The 20,512-nt window shown below is 41.6% G+C and overlaps 2 protein-coding genes across 2 annotated transcripts in view; both read left to right on the plus strand.

The window, feature by feature from the left end:
* Positions 1–5,043, plus strand: part of LOC149978984 (cytochrome P450 2K1-like) — a 51,406-nt gene extending 46,363 nt beyond the window's left edge. Inside the window, exons 5-8 of the mRNA XM_090197345.1 lie at positions 1,201–1,342; positions 3,101–3,285; positions 4,318–4,459; positions 4,570–5,043. Coding sequence (XP_090053471.1) covers positions 1,201–1,342; positions 3,101–3,285; positions 4,318–4,459; positions 4,570–4,757 — 657 coding nt within the window. The 3' untranslated portion in view covers positions 4,758–5,043. The remainder of the gene's footprint in view (positions 1–1,200; positions 1,343–3,100; positions 3,286–4,317; positions 4,460–4,569) is intronic.
* The window catches only part of cyp2k4 (cytochrome P450 2K4), a 79,970-nt gene that overhangs the window by 9,685 nt on the left and 49,773 nt on the right, over positions 1–20,512 (plus strand).

A 20,512-nucleotide genomic window follows, 5' to 3' on the forward strand; every position in this document is an offset into this window, starting at 1 on the left:
ACTGTATAGTTGATAGAGATGGGGCAAAAGGAGTGGCTAATAAGTCTGGCTGCACATTTGACTGGCTGAAGGTGAGGTGAAGAAATTATTGTCGATCAATAATGACAAACCTCCTGGCAATGACAACTGTCATGTCTTTAATCTGACCCCAGAGAAGTGTTTGTCCTCAGGCCTGGTTCTAACAGCCAACCTGTCAGCTTACTGGCAGCTCTTAGCAAACTGTTGGAAAAAATGGTGTTTGACCAAATACAATGCTATTTCTCTGTAAAAAATTAAGACTTTCAGAATGCTTATAAAGAAGGACACTGAACATGCACTGGCACAGATGACTGATGATTGGTTTAAAGAAATGTATAATAAAAAGATTTCAATGCAGCCTTTAATATTAGTGACCATAACGTGTTGAATAATCCTATGTGTCATGGCTTTTCAACCTCAGCTCTGAATCCACAATATGGCAATCTATCTAATAGAACCCAAGGGTGGTTTCTTTAATGGAAGCTTCTCTAATGTTAAACATGTAAAGTGTGGTGTACTGCATGGCAGCTCTCTTGGCCCTCTACTCTTTTCTATTTTTACCAATGACCTGCCACTGGCATTAAACAGAACCTGTGTCCATGTAAGCTGATGATTCAACCCGTCAGCAATCACAGCAACACTAAACAAAGAGTTGCAGTCAGTTTGAGAATGGATGGCCAGTAATAAACTGGTCCTGAACATCTCCAAAAGGAAGCAAGGTATTGATACAATGGTGTGGCTGTTACTTGGTGTTATTTTAGATTGTAAACTCTCATGGTCAGAACATATTGATTCAATGATTGTAAAGATGAGGAGAGGACTTTTCGTGATAAATAGATGCTCTGCTTTTTTTAATCAATCAAATGTATTTATAAAGCTCTTCTTACATCAGCTGATGTCACAAAGTTCTGTAAAGAAACCCAGCCTAAATCCCCAAACAGCAAACAATGCAGGTGTAGAAGCACCACTCTCCACAAAGCAAGCTAGTTTGATCTTATCTTAATTATTGTCCAGTCAAAAGAAGGGGCAACTTAATCTGCCCAGAACAGCGTGACACATTTATCTCTTCATTGTAATCAGAGGGCTAATATCAATACTATGCATGCCAGTTTCTCTTGGCTAAGAGTTGAGGAAAGACTGACTGTATATAACTCATGTCATCTGAGGGTCTGTTTCTGTTAGGAATCTGGCAATATGGATTCTTTCTACCATGACGACAACCTGGTATTTAGTGTTGGTAACCTGTTTTCTGCTGGTACCGACACCACCGGGACAACCCTGCGCTGGGGTCTGCTGCTAATGGCCAAGTACCCCCATATACAGGGTAAGGACTGATATAAACACAAACACATGTACGCACACACACACCACAGGAGGCTGCTAAGGGGAGGACGGCTCACAATAATGGCTGGAATGGAGTGGTATCAAAAATATGGAAACCATGTGTTCGATTCCGTTCCAGCCATTACTATGAGCCCGTCCTCCCCAATTAAGGTGCCACCTGTGACACAGACATGAAACAGTAAAGCACTCATGGTGTTACAAGTTATAAACATTGGCAAAGGGCCAAATTGAAGAATATATTATGAAACTAGACCAGGATGGCTTGGTTAATGAAGGTTAAACGTTAACTCAGGTTTCTACACTGAGTGTACAAAACATTAGGAACATCTTCCTCAGAACAGCCTCAATTCGTTGGAGCATGGACTCTAGAAGGTGTCGAAAGCATTCCATAGAGATGCTGGCCCATGTTGAATCCAATGCTTTCCACAGTTGTCAAGTTGGCTGGATGTCCTTTCAGTGGTGGACCATTCTTGATACACACGGGAAACTGTTGAGTGTGAAAAACCCAGCGGCGTTGCAGTTCTTGATACAAACCGATGCGCTTGGCACCTTCACCATACCCCATTCAAAGGCACTTAAATCTGTTGTCTTGCCCATTCAACCTCTGAATGGAACGCATACACAATCCATGTCGCAAGACCCACTGGTTGACGCTTATTTATAAAACCCTCACTCCCCCCTATCTTAGATATCTACTGCAGCCCTCATCCTCCACATACAACACCCATTCTGCCAGTCACATTCTGTTAAAGGTCCCCAAAGCGCACACATCCCTGGGTCGCTTGTCTTTTCAGTTCGCTGCAGCTAGCGACTGGAACTGTAACGGTTCGCGTCTTCGTCACCTGAAGAGGAGTAGCAAGGATCAGACCAATGTGCAGCGTGGTAAGTGTCCATATTTTGAATAAAGAAATAGAACACTGAACAAAAACAACAAAGTGAACGAACGAAACAGTTCTGTCTGGGGCAGATACAAACACTCAACAGAAAACAATCACCTACAACTCAGGTTGGTGAAACCAGGCTACCTAAGTCAAGGACAACGATTGACAGCTGCCTCTGATTGAGAACCATACGAGGCCAAACACAGAAATCCCAAATTATAGAAAAAAGAACATAGACTGCCCACCCCAACTCATGCCCTGACCATACTAAAACAAAGACAAAACAATGGAACTAATGTCAGAACGTGACAGGAACGAGCTGCAACAAACACTCAAACTGGACAGTTTTGTCTCAATCTCTTCATTCAAAGACTCAATCATGGACAGTCTTACTGACAGTGGCTGATTTGCATGATGTATTGTTCTCTACCTTCCCCTTTGTGCTGTTGTCTGTGCCCAATAATGTTAGTACCATGCTGTGGTAGGTCTCTCTTTATGTAGTGTTGTGTTCTCTCTTCGTGATGTGTGTTGTCCTATATTTATATTTATTTTTATCCCAGCCCCCGTCCCTTCAGGAGGCCTTTTGGTAGGCCGTCATTGTAAATAAGAATTTGTTCTTAACTGACTTGCTTAGTTAAATAATGTCTCAATTGTCTCAAGGCTTAAAACTCCATTGTTAACCTGTCTCCTCCCCTTCATTTACACTGATTGAAGTGGATTTAACAAGAGACAGTAAGATATCATAGCTTTCACCTGGTCAGTCTGTCCGGGAAAGAAGATCAGGTGTTCTTAATGTTTTGTCTACTCAGTGTAAATTTCACTGTATTAACTCCAACCCTCCCTCATTTCTGTCTCAGATCAGGTCCAGGAGGAGATCAGCAGGGTCATAGGAAGTCGTCAAACCTTGGTAGAGGACAGGAAGAACCTTCCCTACACTGATGCAGTGATCCATGAGACCCAGAGACTGGCCAACATTGTACCCATGTCCATCCCTCACACCACCAGCCGAGATGTCACCTTCCAGGGATACTTCATCAAAAAGGTCAGATACCTGGATATCCAAATCTCTGTGTTTATTTTGTGACCAACTTCAAATTGTATTTTTTCCTGAAGGGAAGTTACAGGTTCAAAAAACAATACAAGAAATGCATATAAAGAGAAGCCCAATCCATTCCCCCCTTCAGTCCCTATCCAACCCCCGCATCCTCCTTCCCCACCTGGAAACCAAGCCTCCCACCCCGCCTGTATAAATTGAAGGTTGTGATTACAGGATGCCAAGGTCATATTTTTCTATTGTAACATGTGAGCTGGGAGTCGTGAAGCAAGTTCAGGGAGTTAATCAATAAACTAAACATAATACAAAACAAGAACAAACAATACACAGACATGAAACAGAAACCACGCCTGGGAAGGAACCAAAGGGAGTAATATATGGAAGGTAATCAGGCAGGTGATGGTGTCCAGGTGAGTCTGAGGTGCTGGTGTGCGTAATGATGGTGACAGGTTTGTGTGTATAATAATGAGCAGCCTGGTGACCTAGTGCGCCGGAGAGGGAGTATACGTGACATCTATATTCTGTTCCAGTTAAAGGATTGTTCAGATTGAATTAAATCTGTGGACCATAATGTTTAAATGGCTAGCTCAGAATATGAGCTTTCCAAAAGTTGTTTATATATTATAGAGATCAGTCCTTTTGGGAGCCCAGATAGTGTATTTATAAATCTATCACTGGAAGGTTTGGTAGTTGGGTTTCCCAAGGTACTCTGTAGACCAGCATAGCTGACTTTAGTAGTAAATATAGAAAAAAGGAGTTGTATGTATCTTTCAAATCTTGGAATGTTCTCAAACCATTTCTGTCCATGATATCGGTTAGGATTCCACATTTGGGGTATGCAAAAAGACGGCATCCAGATCACAACACATGATTGTGAAATATTGTAGTATGGGCATGCCATAAGTGTATATTTCTGCCTGAAGTTGCAATCCACTCCCTTTGAGTGTGCACATTTATTAAACAAAGTTTCATCACTTTTACTCTGAAAATAAGGGGTCATATGCTTCACTCTCACTGCAGGGGACATCTGTGATTCCTCTACTGACGTCGGTCCTACAGGATGATAGCGAATGGGAGAGCCCCAACACCTTTAACCCCTCACACTTTCTGGATGAGCAGGGAGGATTTGTCAAGAGGGACGCCTTCATGGCCTTCTCTGCAGGTAGATTAACTTCATTATAAAACACAATTTCATTGCAAGAAGTAGAACAATTCTGGTAGCCTTTTGGACAGACTTCATGCTATTTTCTGTATCTTTGGTCTCTCTCGCAGGTCGTAGGGTGTGTCTGGGGGAGGGTCTGGCCAGGATGGAGCTCTTCCTCTTCTTCACCTCTCTCCTGCAGCACTTTCGTTTCTCTCCTCCTCCTGGAGTAACAGAGGATGATCTGGACCTCACACCTTTACTGGGGTTCACCCTCAACCCTTCACCTCACCAGCTGTGTGCTGTGAGCCGGGTCTGAGATTTTAACATGAAAATATTGGAGGGACAAACTCAATCAAAAAAGCTAATATGCTTCGAAACCCATTAAATGCACCATCATAATAACCAATCCCAGAAATGAGCTTGCGTGACACACACACACAAACATTATTATATTTTGTTTGATCGGTGCGTAGGCTGATTCCAATATCCCTTTAGATTTAATTGCAAAGGAAGACCACAGTAGTCGAACATACTTCATAGAGTAAAGTTAATTTTAATTAAAAATGTCATGTTCCAGCTAAGAATAAAGTTTATAAAGCTTCTGCTTTGCTTCAACCATTGCATTGTTTAAAGTTCCATGGGAAATTAAAACAGTCTATCAGGGAAAATCCATTTAGATTCCATCACTTTTTGACAGCACCCCATTTGATTTGAATGAAACCTTCCATACATATACTCACCAGCCAGTTTATTAGGTATACCCTGTTCATGAAAATGGATCGCACTTATACAGTGAGTCACGGCAATTGCTATATAAAGCTGGCAGACAGGCATTGAGACAATCATTTACTGTTTGAACATTAGAATGGGCAAAAGGTGTGACCTAAGTGACTTTGAAGGTGGTATGATCGGAGGAGGAAGGCACGCCGGATTCAGTATCTCCTTTCACGCACGACAGTGTCTAGGTTTTTACAGAGAATGGCGTGACAAAAAACATCCAGTCAGCCACAATCCTGTGGGTGAAAACAGCTCATTGATGAGGGAGGTTGAAGGAGAATGGCAAGAATTGTGCAAGCTAACAGACAGCAAACAGATAAATAATACAGTTGTGTGTAGAACAACATCTCGGAACGCACACCTTGTTGATCCTTGTCACAGATGAGCTATTGCAGCAGACGACCACACAGGGTTCCACTCCTATCAGCTAAAAACAAGAGGAAGCTCCATTGGGAACGCAATAACCAACACTGGACAATTCAGGAGTGGAAAAACATGGTCTGACGAATGCCGGTTACTGTTGCATCATGCTGACAGCAGAGTCAGAATTTGGTGTAAGCATGTGTCTGGTGTCAACGGTACAGGCTGGTGGCGGTGGTGTAATGGTGTGGGGAATGTTTTCCTGGCACATGTTAGGTCCCTTGATACCAATTGAGCAATGATTGAACACCACAGAGTATCTGAACATTTTTGCTGACCAAACCCAATAGAGCATCTTTGGGAAGAGATGGAATGGGCTGTTCACAGCATGAATCTCCTGCCATCCAATCTGCAGCAACTTTGTGATGCGACTGCGTCAGCATGGACCGACATCCCTGTGAAACGTTTTCTCCACCTTGTAGAGTCGCTGTTCTGGAGGTAGTGGGGGTCCGACCTGGTACTAGATGGGTGTACCCATGTAAAAAGTGCTCAGAAAGTATTTTTGGAGATGAATGCCAAAACATTCAAGAGATAAAGGTGCTCAAAGTTTACTTATTGTATATACTCCGCCATACCATGACACATCCATGTCTTCATCACTGGAAAAGACAAAAAGTGGATATCGTTTTAAGCTTATAAACAAGGTTTCAAACTATTTTAGAATTGATTGAAAAACGTTATTAAAACAAATAAATATAAATGGTACTTTTTTTAAACTCTTTTTCATATTTGCATATGTCGTAGCTTAGACCTTATTTTACATGATCTGAGGTTTTTGTGTTTTGCCCGCCATCGGTTGAAACAACATGCTCTTGAATACAGGGTGGTTGTCTTATGGCAGATAAATGTACTAAAATGGGAATCAAATTGAAATTTCAACTTTCAAATGGTACCACAAAGATGATTGGATCAGAGAATGTTGACTTTAATAGGAATATCTGTTTACATTTTTACTGTCAATCTTTAATAGAAGATCTATTGAAGTCATAGAAATATAGATAATGGAATAGACATGACCATTTAAGTCGACATTCAACGGTGGCTGGACCGTCCACCATCTTTGTGGTAGTAATTATAAGTTTACATTTCCATTTCAATTTCAATGGTGTACCAGCTAAAATTGCAGTGGTCTGAAGGGATAGGTCCATTCTAAAAATTATATTTCTATGATTGAAATGACATCCACCCTGTATTCAAGAGCATGTTGGTAGGCACCACATAAAAACCTAGGGTCTAAGATACAACATATGCAAATATATATTTAAAAAAGTGAGTTTAAGTGTTTTTAGATAATTGATGTTAAAGGTTAAATGGCCTAATTTAATATTTTTTTAAATAAATTATACAATTGTTTGACCACCCTGTTTGTAAGCTTTTAAATGATATCAAACTCAACTGTATATTTTCCAGTGATGAAGACATGGATGTCTCATGGTATGGTGAGGTATCTTCTGAGTGTTTTGGCATTCACCTCCAAAAAGTCATTTTCTGACCAATTGGTCAAAAAGTGATTGGATTCACCCATCAAGCATTAAAAACAAGACACATAGCTAGTTAAAACGGCTGTTAGCCACTGCTTCCATCCAAACCATTGGTTGAGTATTCTTTCCAGCTTTCTTTCTTTTAACAGAGGTCTTATTTGAATGTTCATCTGCTGATGAGCACAGACATTTTATCGCTACATTTCCTTCATAACGCAAAGTTTGAAAATAATTTGTGAAGAGGAAGTTGACGTGATTCATGACATTTCAGCTAGCTAGAAGACAAACAACTATGAAGTTGACACATTAGTACATTCAAAGCTACTGGAGATAAGACATTGATTAATCTGTGGCAAATGACATTGAGTGTTCTTGGGCTAGGCATACTAACGTATCTCTATGGCAGCACCCAAGGGGAGAAAGGTCTATCTGCGGATCACACACTGGCCGTGTGTTGGGATTTTCGTGCAGGGACAATTTACACACAACGCACACCAAGTAGAGCCACCTGAGGGTTTTAAGGAATACCCAAAAGGTTGTGTTCGAATCGCATCTGGGACAAACATAACATTTAGCTAATTAGCAACTTTAGCTAACCACAAGCCTTTTGCAACTATTTAGTATGTTAGCTAATCCTTCCCCTAACCACTATCCTTATCTTATAGTATAGTAGTAGGATAGTTATGTTAATTATCCCAACCTCTACGCTAGTTCTACGATGTTCATAATCCTAACCGCTATGTTAATGATCCTAAACGCTACTTGAGCTGCTACAGATGCTAAAGATGCAACAAGCAACCTGGCCTCTGATCAATACACAGTTGTCAATGAGAGGGCAAGTCGGATAATGACGTACCAATGTATGTTTTGTGTGGGATGTTGCTTGTAGTTACTGTAGTCCGCAGATAGACATTATTGATAAAAGGGGCTGAAGCTGCCTGACCATACCAGTATGCCCTGCTGTTGTGTGCTGTCCCAATGTATTCACTTACCCATCCAAAAGATTGAGCAGAACCTTTGAGCACACAGCAATCACGTGCAAACAATTGCGCACAACCAGAGGAGATCAAGGAGAGGTATCCCTTGGCTAGCCCCTCTGCAACAGAGCATTGAGTGAGGCTGAATGAGATGCATTAGTATAAATATATGCAGTACCAGTCAAAAGTTTGGACACCTACCCACTCCAGGGTTTTTCTGTATTTTTACTATTTTATAAGGGACCAGGATGACTGATCCGTGTAAAGGAAAGAATGAATGGGGCCATGTATCGTGAGATGTTGAGTGAAAACCTCCTTCCATCAGCAAGGGCATTAAATGGCTGGGTCTTTCAGCATGACAATGATCCCAAACACACCGCCCGGGCAACAAAGGAGTGGCTTCGTAAGAAGCATTTCAAGGTCCTGGAGTGGCCAAGCCAGTCTCCAGATCTCAACCCCATAGAAAATCTTTGGAGGGAGTTGAAAGTCCGTGTTGCCCAGCAACAGCCCCAAAACATCACTGCTCTCTAGAGGAGATCTGCATGGAGGAATGGGCCAAAATACCAGCAACAGTGTGTGAAAACCTTGTGAAGACTTACAGAAAACGTTTGACCTCTGTCATTGCCAATAAATTAATTAAAAATCCTACAATGTGATTTTCTGGATTTTTTTTACAGGCCTCTCTCATCTTTTTAAGTGGGAGAACTTGCACAATTGGTGGCTGACTAAATACTTTTTTGCCCCACTGTATCAACCGGGACAATTGGCTTTTCAGTAGGAGCGAGAGGAACAATGGCCGCCTTTGTCTATTACGCACAAATCACTCTGAGAGCCACCACCTGACCCCTGACGCAATGTTGTTATTCACGCTCATTTTTCAAAATAAAAGCCTGAAACTATGTCTAGTGGCTGTTAGACATTACACGTTAGGGGAGCCATAGAAAAAGGAATCTAGTTGATATCCCTTTCCATGGTCAATAGGGATGGATAGGAACGTAGAGGTTTCAAAATAAGAGTCACTTTCTGATTGGATTTTTCTCAGGCTTTCGCCTGCAATATCAGTTATGTTATACTCACAGACAATATTTTTACAGTTTTGGAAACTTTTGAGTGTTTTCTATCCTAAGCTGTCAATTATATGCATATTCAAGCATCTGGTTCTGAGAAATAGCCCGTTTACTTTGGGAACGTTATTTTTCCAAAAATGAAAATAGTGCCCCCTAGCCTTTAACTAACTAAATAATCACAGAAATGCACAAACAAACAAAGTAGATATGGTTACAAGGAAATGATAGGGGATGTGCCCTAGTGGGCTAAACCGGTATGGCGGCTTGGTAGACAAAGGGACTGAGAAGGGTGCGAAAGACAAAAGACACTACCAGGTTGATAATTATAACAATTGAAATGCTAATCCTTTGCACATGAACGCTCACTCATTCGGGAATAATTGCAATCAATATATACATTTACGCTCAGTGTGTCGTCATGATCTCTGTTGTAATCGTCCTTCTTTCTGTTGGAAGTTCATCTCCCAGAATGAATAGAGTAACATTCCGAAATGTTCTTATAGAATAGATGTTTCGGCGGTTGTCGGTCTTCGCGTTCAATGGTACAGAATTCCTAGCTGCAGACTAGTAATTGGTATCAAAGATTTGCTCTTATTCTGTCAGTATCGATAGTCTCAGAGTTTAACCACGTGGTATGTTTAAGAATTCAGCAACGAGGAATCCATGGTCTCTACTCAAACCTTAGCTCCCTTTGTGATTGAGGTACTGGTCTACTGGGAAATTCCCAAGGTGGGGGTTATATCCAGAACCTAGGAAAGGGGTGTCCCATGATGCCAGATGATTGTCTGTGCTCATGGGGCGGGCCTATGACTTAGTTAAACTCCAAAGGGAATTGGAGTTTCCTTCATTAAACAGTTTAAAATCGCATTACATGATTTCACAAATAGTTTCATCTTTACTCATTAATTGTATACAACAATTAGATGCAAGCCCCACAACGGAGACTCTTGTATAAACAGAGTTCTGGTAATGTGGCTTTATTGTCTCTCATGAGTTTCACAAACATTAAACGAAATGTACCGGTCGTAGATGGATTCTTCCCCGACCGTGTACACCTTCTCCAAAATATGGACATTGTTCAGTTCTCAAGTTCTATGATGGAGATGCATCAGATGACCTGGCCTCCACAGTCACTGTTGGTAAAATTATGATTAAAATGACTGAACAAATCATTTTAAATGGAACTGTAACAAAGTAAACTTATACTCTGTTTTGTTATATCTGATTAACTATATGAGTTCATAAGGTGAGATTGTGAGACACGGACAAGGAGTAATAAAGGTTAATGAACACTGTTCCAACTAGGAAGAAATGAATGGGTTGGGGACTGTGTAAACAAATAAGGTTGTTAGCCTATGGTTGACCCTACAGAAACTTAGCTCTGGGGTTTTTAGATAAGGCAGTGAGGGCATTCCTAGGTTTTCTGTTAATCAGAACTGTCAGTTCAGTGGTGATCGGTAATGTTGAGGGGTCAAAAGTTCTGGGAGTGTGTTAGTAAGTTAGAATGAACTTTTCACCTCACTTTGTCCCGGTCGAGAGGAGGGGATTCTGTTAACCTCTAGCGTCGAGCAATCCCGTATCCGGGAGCGTAATCATAGCCTCAAGTTCATTAACATAATGCAACGTTTCCTATTCATGAAAATCGCAAATGAAATGAAATAAATATATTGAAACACAAGCTTAGCCTTTTGTTAACAACACTGTCATCTCAGATTTTCAAAATATGCTTTAACCAAAGCTACACAAGCATTTGTGTAAGAGTATTGATAGCCTAGCATAGCATTAAGCCTAGCATTCAGCAGGCAACATTTTCACAAAAACAAGAAAAGCATTCAAATAAAATAATTTACCTTTGAAGAACTTCGGATGTTTTCAATGACGAGACTCTGTTAGATAGCAAATGTTCATTTTTTCCAAAAATATTATTTGTGTAAGAGAAATAGCTCCGTTTTGTTCATCACGTTTGGCTAAGAAAAAAAAACGAAAATGCAGTCAACACAACGCCAAACTTTTTTCAAAATTAGCTCCATAATATCGACAGAAACATGGCAAACGTTGTTTAGAATCACTCCTCAATGTGTTTTTCACAATTCTATTCGATAAAAACTCATTCCTGGCAGTCGGTTTCTCATCCAAGGCAAACGGAAAAATACTGCAGCTGGAGATTACGCAATAATTGCGACGGAGGACACCAAGCGACCACCTGGTAGATGTAGTCTTTTATGGTCAATCTTCCAATGATATGCCTACAAATACGTCACAATGCTGCAGACACCTTGGGGAAAACGTGGAAAACGTAAGCTGACTCCTAGCTCCTCCACAGCCATATAAGGAGTCATTGAAATGAGGCGGTTTCAAAAAGTGCGGCACTTCCTGATTGATTCTTTATCTGGGTTTCGCCTGTAACATCAGTTCTGTGGCACTCACAGACAATATCTTTGCAGTTTTGGAAACGTCAGAGTGTTTTCTTTCCAAAGCTGTCAATTATATGCATAGTCAAGCATCTTTTCGTGACAAAATATCTTGTTTAAAACAGGAACGTTTTTCATCCAAAAATTAAAAGAGCGCCCCCTATATCGAAGAAGTTAAAGCAATGAAATGAGGTCATGATCTGTATATAAACTGCTGCTCGTGATTAAGTGGGAGCGCGCTCAGAGAATAAATTCTATTACCTATTATTGAAAGACTGGTCTGCGTCTATTTTATGCAAACAAGAAATCTTAGAAATTCTCATAAAATAGATTAAGGGTTTTCAATTGATGAAAGCACATTGGCCTCTACCCAATATAGATGGTTTGGGATGAGTTGGACCGCAGTGTGAAGGAAAAGCATCCAACAAGTGATCAGCATATGTTGGAACTCCTTCAAGACTATTGGAAAAGCATTCCAGGTGAAGCTGGTTGAGAAAATGCCAAGAGTGTGTTAAGATGTCATCAAGGCAAAGGGTGGCTAATTTGAAGAATATAACATGAATTTTTATTTGTTTAACCTTTCTAGCGCAAGCGTTCCGCTAGCGACCCACCTCGACAACATCCGGTGAAATTGCAGAGCGCGAAATTCAAATTACAGAAATATAAATATTTAACATTCATGAAAATACAAGTGTTATACATCAAAATAAAGCTTAACTTCCTGTTAATCCAGCCGCTGTGTCAGATTTTTAAAAGGCTTTACATCGAAAGCACACCATGCGATTATCTGAGGACAGCGCCCCGCATGCATAAGCATGAAAAACATATTTCAACCAGGCAGGTGCGCCACGAAAGTCAGAAATAACAATATAATAAATACCTTACCTTTGAATATCTTCTTCTGTTGGCACTCAAAAAGGTCCCAGTTACATCACAAATGGTCCTTTTGTTCGATAACATCCTTCTTTATATCCATAAAAATTCAGTTTAACTGCCGTGCTTCAGTCAATAATCCACCGGTTTCCCTCCTTCAAAATGTATACAAAATGAATTCCAAACGTTACCAATTAACTTATCAAAACAAGTCAAACAACGTTTATAATCAAACCTTAGGTACTCTAATATGTAAATAAACAATAAAATTTAAGACGGAGAATAGTATGTTCATTACCGGAAATAAATCAAATCAAATCAAATTTATTTATATAGCCCTTCGTACATCAGCTGATATCTCAAAGTGCTGTACAGAAACCCAGCCTAAAACCCCAAACAGCAAGCAATGCAGGTGTAGAAGCACGGTGGTTAGGAAAAATGGTCAAATAATAATAATCACAGGCAGAACAGTTGAAATTGGAGCAGCAGCACGGCCAGGTGGACAGCAAGGAGTCATCATGCCAGGTAGTCTTGAGGCATGGTCCTAGGGCTCAGGTCCTCCGAGAGAGAGAAAGAAAGAGAGAAAGAGAGAATTAGAGAGAGCATACTTAAATGCACACAGGAGACCGGATTGGACAGGAGAAGTACTCCAGATATAACAAACTGACCCTAGCCCCCCGACACAAACTACTGCAGCATAAATACTGGAGGCTGAGACAGGAGGCGTCAGGAGACACTCTGGCCCCATCCGATGACACCCCCAGACAGGGCCAAACAGGAAGGATATAACCCCACCCACTTTGCCAAAGCACAGCCCCCACACCACTAGAGGGATATCTTCAACCACCAACTTACCATCCTGAGACCATCCTGACCATCCTGAGACAAGGCTGAGTATAGCCCACAAAGTTCTCCGCCACGGCACAACCCAAGGGGGGGCGCCAACCCAGACAGAAAGATCACATCAGTGACTCAACCCACTCAAGTGACGCACCCCTCCTAGGGACGGCATGAAAGAGGACTCTGTAATAGGGTTAGAGGCAGAGAATCCCAGTGGAAAGAGGGGAACCGGCCAGGCAGAGACAGCAAGGGCGGTTCGTTGCTCCAGAGCCTTTCCGTTCACCTTCACACTCCTGGGCCAGACTACACTCAATCATATGACCCACTGAAGAGATGAGTCTTCATTAAAGACTTAAAGGTTGAGACCGAGTCTGCGTCTCTCACATGGGTAGGCAGACCATTCCATAAAAATGGAGCTCTATAGGAGAAAGCCCTGCCTCCAGCTGTTTGCTTAGAAATTCTAGGTACAATTAGGATGCCTGCGTCTTGTGACTGTAGGGCACGTGTAGGTATGTACGGCAGGACCAAATCAGAGAGATAGGTAGGAGCAAGCCCATGTAATGCTTTGTAGGTTAGCAGTAAAACCTTGAAATCAGCCCTTGCCTTGACAGGAAGCCAGTGTAGAGAGGCTAGCACTGGAGTAATATGATAAATTTTTTGGTTCTGGTCAGGATTCTAGCAGCCGTATTTAGCACTAACTGAAGTTTATTTAGTGCTTTATCCGGGTAGCCGGAAAGTAGAGCATTGCAGTAGTCTAACCTAGAAGTAACAAAAGCATGGATTAATTTTTCTGCATCATTTTTGGACAGAAAGTTTCTGATTTTTGCAATGTTACTTAAATGGAAAAAAGCTGTCCTTGAAACAGTCTTGATATGTTCGTCAAAAGAGAGATCAGGGTCCAGAGTAACGCCGAGGTCCTTCACAGTTTTATTTGAGACGACTGTACAACCATTAAGATTGATTGTCAGATTCAACAGAAGATCTCTTTGTTTCTTGGGACCTAGAACAAGCATCTCTGTTTTGTCCGAGTTTAAAAGTAGAAAGTTTGCAGCCATCCTCATCCTTATGTCTGAAACACAGGCTTCTAGAGAGGGCAATTTTGGGGCTTTACCATGTTTCATTGAAATGTACAGCTGTGTGTCATCCGCATAGCAGTGAAAGTTAACATTATGTTTTCGAATGACATCCCCAAGAGGTAAAATATATAGTGAAAACATATATAGAATAAAATATAGTGAAAACATTGAGGAACACCGACATTTACAGTTGATTTGTCAGAGGACAAACCATTCACAGAGACAAACTGATATCTTTCCGACAGATAAGATTTAAACCAGGCCAGAACTTGTCCGTGTAGACCAATTTGGGTTTCCAATCTCTCCAAAAGAATGTGGTGATAGATGGTATCAAAAGCAGCACTAAGGTCTAGGAGCACAAGGACAGATGCAGAGCCTCGGTCTGATGCCATTAAAATATAATTTACCACCGTCACAGGTGTTGTCTCAGTGCTCTGATGGGGTCTAAAACCAGACTGAAGCATTTCGTATATATTGTTTGTCTTCAGGAAGGCAGTGAGTTGCTGCGCAACAGTCTTTTCTAAAATTTTTGAGAGGAATGGAAGATTCGATATAGGCCGATTAGTTTTTTATTTTTTCTGGGTCAAGGCTTGGCTTTTTCAAGAGAGGCTTTATTACTGCCACCTATAATGAGTTTGGTACACATCTGGTGGATAGAGAGCCGTTTATTATGTTCAACATAGGAGGGCCAAGCACAGGAAGCAGCTCTTTCAGTTGTTTAGTTGGAATAGGGTCCAATATGCCGCTTGAAGGTTTAGAGGCCATTATTATTTTCATCAATAACAAAGAACGCGCTTCATCCACGAGCATGGAAACACTACAGCCAAAATGGGAGCCACTTAGAAAAACTACAACTTCTAGCTCATTTTTCCAAAAACCTGCCTGAAATTCTTTCTAAAGACTTGACATCTAGTGGAAGCACTAGGAACTGCAATCTGGGAGGACTTTGCCTCATAATAAACATGAAAGCCATTGGAAACAGTGGTAGGCTGAAATTATATTTTTTTTGGATGGTTTGTCCTCTGGGTTTCACCTGCCATATCAGTTCTGTTATACTCACAGACATTATTTTAACAGGTTTAGAAACGATAGAGTGTTTTCTATCCAAATCTACCAATCATATGCATATCCTAGCTTCTGGGCCTGTAAACAGGCAGTTTACTTTGGGCACGCTTTTCATCCGGATGTGAAAATACTGCCCCCTAGCACAAAGAGTTAACACTTTTTTGGTTACTACATGATTCCATATGTGTTATTTTATAGTTTTGATGTCTACACTGTTATTCTACAATGTAAAATGTGTTCTAAAATTAGAATACTGAACAACAAAGTAACAGAGATATTTTCAATTAATAGTGTACAGAGTGAAATGCAATGACGCAGAGTTAAATATCAACAATAAATTGAGCGTATACAACTCTGAAAAAAAGGCTCTGTTGCCAGAGTAGGTTTTACTCTCTTTAGACTGGGACCAAATGTTATATGTGGCGGAGTTACATTTATTCAATAAGAGTTCAATTTACTGTCATTTTTATTCTGCGGGCTATCCGGTACACCAGTCTCTATAGGTAGACTTTATCTGTATGATTTATCCCTTCAGCTATCCAATAAATATGGCTCCATCTTTACGGTTCACTTTGGACCCACAAAAGTGGTCATCCTGGTAGGATACAAGACGGTCAAGCAGGCGCTGGTCAACCATGCAGAGGAGTTTGGGGACAGGGGAATGCCTCCTGTGTTCTAAGATTTTCCCAATGGAATGGTAATGTTGGATAAGTCAAACTTGCATTCTACACAATGGTCTGTCAAGCAGGCATACTTAGTGCTGTAACTCCAGCCCCAAATATGTCTGTTGTTCCCACATGCTTCAAGAGGGCCACCATTGTTCCTGTTCCCAAGAAAGCTAAGGTAACTGAGCTAAACGACTACCGCCCCGTAGCACTCACTTCCGTCATCATGAAGTGCTTTGAGAGACTAGTCAAGGACCATATCACCTCCACCCTACCTGACACCCTAGACCCACTCCAATTTGCTTACCGCTCAAATAGGTCCACAGACGATGCAATCTCAACCACAATGCACACTGCCCTAACCCATCTGGACAAGAGGAATACCTATGTGAGAATGCTGTTCATCGACTACAGCTCGGCATTTAACACCATAGTGCCCTCCAAGCTCGTCATCAAGCTCGAGACCCTGGGTCTCGACCCCGCCCTGTGCAACTGGGTACTGGACTTCCTGACGGGCCGCCCCCAGGTGGTTAGTGTAGGCAACAACATCTCCACCCCGCTGATCCTCAACACTGGGGGCCCACAAGGGTGCGTTCTGAGCCCTCTCCTGTACTCCCTGTTCACCCACGACTGCGTGGCCACGCACGCCTCCAACTCAATCATCAAGTTTGCAGACGACACAACAGTGGTAGGCTTGATTACCAACAACGACGAGACGGCCTACAGGGAGGAGGTGAGGGCCCTCGGAGTGTGGTGTCAGGAAAATAACCTCACACTCAACGTCAACAAAACTAAGGAGATGATTGTGGACTTCAGGAAACAGCAGAGGGAACACCCCCCTATCCACATCGATGGAACAGTAGTGGAGAGGGTAGTAAGTTTTAAGTTCCTCGGCGTACACATCACAGACAAACTGAATTGGTCCACCCACACAGACAGCATCGTGAAGAAGGCGCAGCAGCGCCTCTTCAACCTCAGGAGGCTGAAGAAATTCGGCTTGTCACCAAAAACACTCACAAACTTCTACAGATGCACAATCGAGAGCATCCTGTCGGGCTGTATCACCGCCTGGTACGGCAACTGCTCCGCCCACAACCGTAAGGCTCTCCAGAGGGTAGTGAGGTCTGCACAACGCATCACCGGGGGCAAACTACCTGCCCTCCAGGACACCTACACCACCCGATGTCACAGGAAGACCATAATAGTCATCAAGTACAACAACCACCCGAGCCACTGCCTGTTCACCCCGCTATCATCCAAAAGGCGAGGTCAGTACAGGTGCATCAAAGCTGGGACCGAGAGACTGAAAAACAGCTTCTATCTCAAGGCCATCAGACTGTTAAACAGCCACCACTAACATTGAGTGGCTGCTGCCAACACACTGACTCAACTCCAGCCACTTTAATAATGGGAATTGATGGGAAATTATGTAAAATATATCACTAGACACTTTAAACAATGCTACCTAATATGATGTTTACATACCCTACATTATTCATCTCATATGTATACGTATATACTGTACTCTATATCATCTACTGCATCTTTATGTAATACATGTATCACTAGCCACTTTAACTATGCCACTTTGTTTACATACTCATCTCATATGTATATACTGTACTCAATACCATCTACTGTATCTTGCCTATGCCGCTCTGTACCATCACTCATTCATATATCTTTATGTACATATTCTTTATCCCCTTACACTTGTGTCTATAAGGTAGTAGTTTTGGAATTGTTAGCTAGATTACTTGTTGGTTATTGCTGCATTGTCGTAACTAGAAGCACAAACATTTCGCTACACTCGCATTAACATCTGCTAACCATGTGTATGTGACAAATAAAATTTGATTTGATTGATTTGATTTGAAATATCTGACAAAGATTTTATTCTCTCATAACATTATTAATTCCTGACACCTGCACAATGTGACTTTTATACAGGTATTCTGTTTGCCATTGGAGACTCATGGAAAGAGACAAGACACTTTGCCTTGGCAAACCTTAGACTTTGGCATGGGCAAGAAAGGAAGTGAAGAGGAAATTCGCTACCTAATTCAATTGTTTGAAAAACATGAGGGTAAAAATTTGAAGTTCCGATTTGTGAAAACCCCAAATAAGATAACAAATATATACATTTTCTTAGTTTCGCTAATTATGTTGGTCTTTGTGAGAGGGAAAGCATTTGACACAACCCAGCCAATGAATTATGTTGTCTCCAGCATAATCTCCAACATTGTGTACGGCAGCAGGTTTGAATACTCTGACCCCAAGATCCAAGCCACTGTGAATCAAGCCAATGAGAACCTCATAATTAGTGGCTCTGTTTCAATGCAGGTACATGATGTTTACTTTGTTTCTCACTCTTAGCGAAAAAATAACAAACTGGTCACACTTGACTAAACCAGGAAAATAAAATAAATATTGGATTTGTAGCGGGCTACATTTATGCTTTACTTTTGGTTTATGGGGAGATAGTTGTACAACATGTTCCCATGGCTGGGGCCTTGGCTGAAAACCAATAAGCTTTTGTTAAAGAATATTGACAACAACAAGAAGGAGATGAGGGAGGTCTCCAGGAACAGTGTTGAAGTTAAAACCTACAGGAGGGTACAGTATCTCTCCAGGAACAGACAGGATGGTAACTCTCCAGGAATATGGTTAGAGTTAACCTACAGGAGAGTAGCTCCACAGGAACAGGGTTGGAGTTAAAACATAATAAAAGAAAACGACAGGAAAATAGCTCTCCAGGAACAGGTTTGGAGAGCCCTGTGATAGAGGATGGCATAAAGATGAAGGTAGCTGAAATAGCAGTGGGCTGCGTTCAAACCCATGCAGCAGTGGCATCTGTTCTGGAGGCTAGACCATCCTATGCCATACCCTTTTGACAAATAATTCCCACCCTTTAAATGCATTGTGTTTTCTGTTGTTCTCTGAAGGTAGTCATTTTGGCTCATCCTCTTCCTTTATTTTACAGACCGGGTCCAGGAGGAGATCAGCAGCATCATAGGAAGTCGTCAGCCCTTAGCAGAGGACAGGAAGAACCTGCCCTACACTGATGCAGTGATCCATGAGACGCAGCGACTAGCCAACATTCTACCCATGGCCATCCCTCACACCACCAGCTGAGACATCACCTTCCAGGGATATTTCATCAAGAGTACACTTTTATCCTCTACTGACGTCTGTCCTACAAGACGGGAGCGAATGGGAGAGCCCACACACCTTTGACCCCACCCACTTTCTGGATGAGGAAGGTCGATTTGTCAAGAGGGATGCCTTCATGCCCTAATCTGCAGATGATTCCACTGTTTAATTTAAACTATCAGTCAGGAATTAAATAAATCAGATATCATTCTATGCTTCTCATTACTTTGGCCCAGAGAGAGTTGAGGGGATGGAAGTTTATGTGACAAATATCGATATTGATAACACTAAGTAAATCTTTCAGAATCCATGGTGCTTCTAAACTTTTTTGGCATTGCTTTGACCCAGAAATGTTATGGTATAGTTGATGGTATAGAAATGTGTGAACAATTTTACATATATTGATATTGTTGTCTTCCTCATGTAATCTTCTTCCAGGTTGTAGGGTGTGTCTGGTGGAGGGTCTGGGCAGGATGGAGCTCTTCCTCTTCTTCACCTCCCTCCTGCAGCGCTTTAGTTTCTCTCCTCCTCCTGGAGTAACAGAGGATGATCTGGACCTCACACCATTACTGGGGTTGACCCTCTACCCTTCACCTCACCAGCTGTGTGCTGTGAGCCGGATCTGTGATGAGAGACCCATCCCTCATAATGGTTTTGGTTGAATTTGACTGCTCTACATTGTGACAATGTAATTAATCGATACAAAGCAGCGCTACTTTGTGTATGTCCAAAATGCTTGTTTTTTTTTGCTTGATGTCCTGCCTTGTCTGGGACTATAACTGTTGCCCAGCTTAGCAAAGTCAATCAGTTTTCTAGCTAATGTTCAGTAGTTGACACTAATATATATACATGACTAGCAAGCATACTTATTTCTTAGTTCTAGCTAGCAAATATGGTTAACACTAACTAACCAGAAAGCTTGCTCCAGCAAGAGTGTAAGTTATGCTGCCTACTTTCCCTCCATGAGTGGTACCAGTTATGAAAGTACACTTGAAACAAAGAAAGACTGCATTTACACAGAATTTTGACCAATCATATCAGCTCTTTGGGCAAAATACCAGAATTGGGATGCCTGTGTAAACGCAGCCAAAAAGTCTCAAAAAGTTGTTTACAAACTGTTCGCTACCTAGCTGGTGGCTAGTTTAACCTACTTCAAGTCCAATGACGTTAGCTAGTGGGTAGCATTAGCCACATTAGCTACTAATGACTTTTCACATATAATACATTTGGCTAAATTTGGGCAAGAAAATCCAACTTATTGCACCT

The sequence above is a fragment of the Oncorhynchus mykiss genome, chromosome 13, assembly GCF_057628025.1.
Source record: "Oncorhynchus mykiss isolate SJ-2025 chromosome 13, ASM5762802v1, whole genome shotgun sequence".
NCBI classification, from domain to species: Eukaryota; Metazoa; Chordata; class Actinopteri; order Salmoniformes; family Salmonidae; genus Oncorhynchus; species Oncorhynchus mykiss.